This window comes from Branchiostoma floridae, chromosome 3 (genome assembly GCF_000003815.2).
Source record: "Branchiostoma floridae strain S238N-H82 chromosome 3, Bfl_VNyyK, whole genome shotgun sequence".
Classification (NCBI taxonomy): domain Eukaryota; kingdom Metazoa; phylum Chordata; class Leptocardii; order Amphioxiformes; family Branchiostomatidae; genus Branchiostoma; species Branchiostoma floridae.
In genome coordinates this window covers 17,538,278-17,543,382 of record NC_049981.1, presented here as the reverse complement: position 1 = coordinate 17,543,382, position 5,105 = coordinate 17,538,278, and the positions used below count along the sequence as shown (strand labels likewise).

At 43.3% G+C, this 5,105-nt stretch overlaps 2 protein-coding genes across 3 annotated transcripts in view; one reads left to right on the top strand and one right to left on the bottom strand.

Annotated features, from left to right (window-relative positions):
• The window catches only part of LOC118412178 (leucine-rich repeat-containing protein 75A-like), an 8,898-nt gene extending 8,275 nt beyond the window's left edge, over positions 1 to 623 (bottom strand). For both annotated transcript variants that reach the window (XM_035814894.1, XM_035814896.1), the window contains exon 1: positions 420 to 623. In XM_035814894.1, coding sequence (XP_035670787.1) covers positions 420 to 470 — 51 coding nt within the window. In that variant the 5' untranslated portion in view covers positions 471 to 623. The remainder of the gene's footprint in view (positions 1 to 419) is intronic.
• Positions 624 to 1,960: 1,337 nt separating this feature from the next.
• Positions 1,961 to 5,105, top strand: part of LOC118412392 (serine-rich adhesin for platelets-like) — a 15,829-nt gene continuing 12,684 nt past the window's right edge. The window contains exons 1-6 of the mRNA XM_035815221.1: positions 1,961 to 2,182; positions 2,766 to 2,855; positions 3,280 to 3,434; positions 3,598 to 3,739; positions 4,337 to 4,447; positions 4,745 to 4,892. Of these exons, the coding sequence (XP_035671114.1) occupies positions 1,979 to 2,182; positions 2,766 to 2,855; positions 3,280 to 3,434; positions 3,598 to 3,739; positions 4,337 to 4,447; positions 4,745 to 4,892 (850 nt within the window). The 5' untranslated portion in view covers positions 1,961 to 1,978. The remainder of the gene's footprint in view (positions 2,183 to 2,765; positions 2,856 to 3,279; positions 3,435 to 3,597; positions 3,740 to 4,336; positions 4,448 to 4,744; positions 4,893 to 5,105) is intronic.

Genomic DNA, 5,105 nt, shown 5'->3' with positions numbered 1-5,105 from the left:
GAAGATATTGGTCCACTCTGATACCAGCAACGTTTATTCTCCAAGCAGAGGTTTCGTTGGGGGGCTAGTAGTAATTCTTACCGCTGCTGTGAGGGCAGGCGATCGTAGGATATCCCTGTTACTACTACTAGTTACTTAGACCTAGCATGTTGTTGTAGAATTAACTATATGCACTTTATTTTCAGCATCAAATTTAACAAAATATCAACTATACTGCATGTATAACTCGGACAGGCACAGATATTGATAAACTGAACATAGAAGTATAATGTTCTTCAACTGTAACAGCGTGTAACAGACAAAAGTAAGTTTTGAATTTCGTCACTTAACATTTCCCCCTAGTCCTTACTTCCAACACGAGACAACTAGTTTTTGGTGTTTCTAATCAAATCAAAGCGTTTGCATAATCCATGGCTCACCCCTCCGCTATCCTCCAGCCAAAACCCCGGTGTACTTTTCTTGTTGCCCATCTGAGTCACATCTCCGTTTTACCACGGCTGTAAAACATAGATCAGACACAGGTGGCACGCTCGGCGCTGAACAGTTTGTTTACTGTTCTACATGTGTCGACGCGTCGAACAAGTTTCTGTTTCTCGGGTGACGTTAATTGTTTTGACCCATTTTATGACGTCACATACACGCGCGGCATCGCAAAGCGGGTATCTCGCTTGGCCGCGCCTGTTGCGACAAATATGCACCAAGTGGCTCCCGTTTGCGAATGTATGTCCCAAGCAGGCGCAAACTGGAGCCAGTGAAATACACACTACTCAAACGGCAGTGCTAACATCTGCATTCGCTTGACGCTAAGTAACAATGATTGATACCGATCAAGTTGTTCTAGAGCATACGTATCCAGTCTTGGCTCATTCACAACATTGTTGTGATTTATCAATAGACACACACACTCAAGTATTCGTTTAAAAAAATATTCGATGACGGTCAATTTGTGGAAAACCAAATGACTTGAACATCAGAGAATGTATTGCTATTATAAACTCCTTGAGACTTTTATTGAATTTCTTTATTTCAGGCATGCAACCCGACCATAGAAAATAGGCATACAAACATAAGAACACAAACTATACATGCAACAATTGACAAACATTTTTAAAAAAGTCTAAACTGACAATGTGACCTCAGAAGACCTTGTATAATACTATTATTAGTATTATATAGCCTTTTATCAGCGTTTTTTTTTTTTGTTGTTGGGAAGGAGGGAGTGAAGGAGTGCGGATTCGCGATTTTCAACAAGGTGTAATGTTTTGTAATGCCAGGAGAGTGTGTCTCGGCTCTGGCTAGCTGCAACAGGTTATTCCCTGTAACGTTACGAAAACCTGCCCCCGATATATTGAATATCGCGAACCTACCCCCTGAACAACAACGTAACATCGATCCCCTTAGAAGGCTGCCAAGAAGGCTAGGAAACGTCCTTTTCCAGCATAAGATTACCTAAGCCCATGTTACAAATGGTGAATCACCCCCCCCCCAAAAAAAGGTTAGCAGCACTGCTAGAAGTCTGTGACGGAGGCTAGACGGATGGAACGTGCAGTTAAAATGTGTACAAGAACACCTGTTCGGCCATTCTAAATGTCCGGTCGTTTGGAACACATGGAACGTTTCGAAGCGTCCGTTGCGTCCTGTTTTGCTCAAAACATAACCACAGACCACATATACGTGTGGTCAGTCACAAGGTGTGTTTCAAATCATCATATACTTCAATGCATTGAAACTGACGGGAATATTTTTTCACCGGATTTTGAAGGTATAGATTTTAATTCTTTGTACTATCAAAACATGTAAACTGTTTTTTAAAGTCATTTCGAATTTTGATTTGGGTTGTTTTCTTGTCAAGTTGTCCAGCTAACTTAAGGGGTGGCCAGTTTTTTTTTAGCCTTAAAGAAAACTCAAATGTTGCTGTCACTTACCGTATAGATCTTTTGTTTGTTTTTCTCCCGGGGGGGGGGGGGGGGAGAGGGCGATGTTTCTGGATGACAATCTCTCCCGTCTTCCTCAGCTTCACGCCAGGCGAGATGACTATGACTTTGACCTGACGGACCCCTGTGGTCACCAGATGTCCACAGAGTACAACCTCCTTCACGACCCCCATCTCAAACCGTTCTTCAGCAGCCCGTACGTCAAGCATAGACTCATCAAGAACGGCTTTATCACGGAGGACGGGAAGGTGAGTGTGGGCAGGGAGCAAAGAGCATTCTCTCTCCAAGTGTAATTGCAAACAAAAATACTAACTATTCAAAAACTAAGTTATTGAAACACTGCAATGATAAACATGCCCATTGGGAAATGATAAACATGCCCCTTTTTGCCAGACAATGAAATAAGCACAATTGATATTCAGTTTCTTCTTCTGGCTATACATGTATGATAATATTGCTTTATCACTGATACTGCGCTTGTTAAGCTAATAAGTAAACACAGACCACCTCCTGTGTTTATATCTATGTAAATCCCTGATTTGCAGTGATAGTATATCCTAGTACGTTAACGTATTTCCTGAGCACTGTAAGCGTTTATTTTTTCTCCACATGTCTAATAATAATGCCTTGCTATACGTTGGAAATTAAAAATTAAAAGGCAAAACTAAACATGCATCTCAAAACGTGGTAACTGTTCATTGTAACCTTTTATATATATCGTATATTGCACAATGCATTACAAGGGCTTGCCATTTATAATGACCCTCGGCTAGTTGAGTAGTCGTGGCTGTTACGTGCAAACCAAATGAAATGCCGTACTTTCCGCCACAGGTACTGTGCACTCTGAAGGAGTTTAATCAGTACAGACAGTACTTACGGAAGATTAGTCTGGATCATTACAGACATGAACGGCGTAGACAGGTGAGGTGGTGTTTGTATGTGTGTGTGTATGTGTGTGTGTGTGTGTGTGTGTGTGTGTGTGTGTGTGTGTACACTTAAAAAAATGCGCACGTGTATGTATGTATGTATGTGTCTGTCTGTCTCTCTCTCTGAGTATCTGTGTGTCTTTGTCACTCAGTCCCTCTCTGTCTCTATGTGTGTGTGTCTGTCTCTCTCTGTACGTCTCTATGTGTGTGTGTCTGTCTCTGTCTCTCTCTGTACGTCTCTATGTGTCTGTGTTTGCCTGTGTGTATGTGTGTGTGTGTGTGTGTGTGTGTGTGTGTGTGTGCGTGCGCGTTTGCACCCCCTCTCTCTTGATTTTGTTGTGTCTCCAGAATAATTGAACGTTTTGTCCAGGTATGTTTCAACCTGCGTGTTTATGGATAATTTTGTGTCTCATCTCTAGCTGGAAAGTTCTGTTTTGGCGCGGGAGCGTGCAGAACAGAAAAAGAAGGAAGAACAAGCTCAGTCGAAATCATTACAGATCATCAAGGAACGAAGGGAAAAGGCGAAGGAGGCTCGACAAAAGCTCAGGGAAGAGGAGGAAGCTGCCAAGCGCAGGTGGATCCACTTTGAGCGGTCATTTGTAAACCAGTATTAACCAATGTGTCAGAATAATATTATTCCTCGAAATTTCCTGACTTTTGACCCAACACTGGGGATTTATGGGTAGGATCCAATCGGTTGGGAGTTGTTTACCGACGGAAATTTCTATGTGTGTAAGGTACATGGCGATGATGAAGAGGGATGCTATGAAGAGAAACGTGCTTCAGATGGAGAAGACTCTCAATCAAGATGAACATCGAAAGCAAAAAGAGAAGGAGTGGGAAAATCAACGGTTCAAGTTTCAGTTGAAACAAGACAAGGTGCGCCAAGTCGTGATCACAACAAGTTCTAAAGTTGAATAACAAGATCATTTGTTCACAACTAAGTGATTAATTCTACCAGCCTGGTATCCAGCCGTAATATAGCTCCCAAGTCTCTTCTCTCCTCTGAGCAATTATAATGGCGGAGAGGAGAGAAGAGACTCGGGAGCTATATTACGGCTGGATACCAGGCTATAATTCTACAGATGTTTTGTTGACCGTACATGACTTTCTTCAGGGCAATTCATACATAACAGGTATGTCCATGCACGTTTCCACAAAATGTTCTATTTGCTGCTTTGATTCCTTATTTGGCATGGTCACCTCCATTAAAATAAAGGTACGTTTTGGGGTCTGTCTGTGTGCGTGTCTGTGTTTCAAGATTTTTGCGTTCGGCATAGCATGAGAACCATATCGCCTCTGGAAGGATAGGTATGATATCTTATATTGAGGTTACCGGGTAGGTGTTCAGATCAGGGTCGGTTTGACCCCTAGCCACTTGCTCTGGATATGCAAGGGGGTTGTAGTTTAAAGAAGATAACTGAACAAAGCACTGATACTGAAGAAATATTGTTTCTGTCCTGTGTTGTTGACCAGGATCGGCGGCGGCGGAAGAAGGACCTGGAGTTGTGGAAGGCGGAGGAGAAGGAGAGACAGCGGCGGCTGGAGGAGCGCAGGCGGCAGGAACAGAAAGAGAAAGAGGCGAAGGTGGGACATCTAACATTACACTCCTGTACTCCTGATGTCTTCACATGTTTTATTATTTTGGAACTGCAGCGGCATTTTTGTTGGAAAGTTTTAACGAGGATACAATTTTCTGCGATCGATATAAGGCATGCGAATAGCTCATAAAGAAAGGCACACGACAATAAAAACTAGACTTGGTTTGCATGATTGGAGGATAATCTGTCATTGCAGCATTTCCATATTAACTATAATGTCCCCACCGGAATTACAAAGACTGCTCTGTAAACGTCGTTACTCTTTTTTCCTTCTCAATGTCAGGCAATGGAACACTTTGTGGAGCATGCGCGGTTACGTTCGATGCAGCGTGAGGAGATGTTACGTGTTGAGGAGGAGGAGAGGGTGAGGAGACAGGAGAACATCCGGGCCCGCGAGGCCGCCATCCAGGCACAGCGCCAGAAACAGTACGGTCAGTAAACGAGGGTCACTACTTACGTTACCGTAACCATTCTTTTGCATAAGCTATGCCCATTGTGGTGACCGCGTGGCGCAGCGGTAGCATATTCGGATTTGCACCGAGAGGTTGCGGGTTCGAATCCGCCTACCGTGCCACCGATCTTGTGCCCTTGGGAAAGGCACTCTACACGACTTTCCTCACTTTACTCAAGTGAAAAATGAGTCG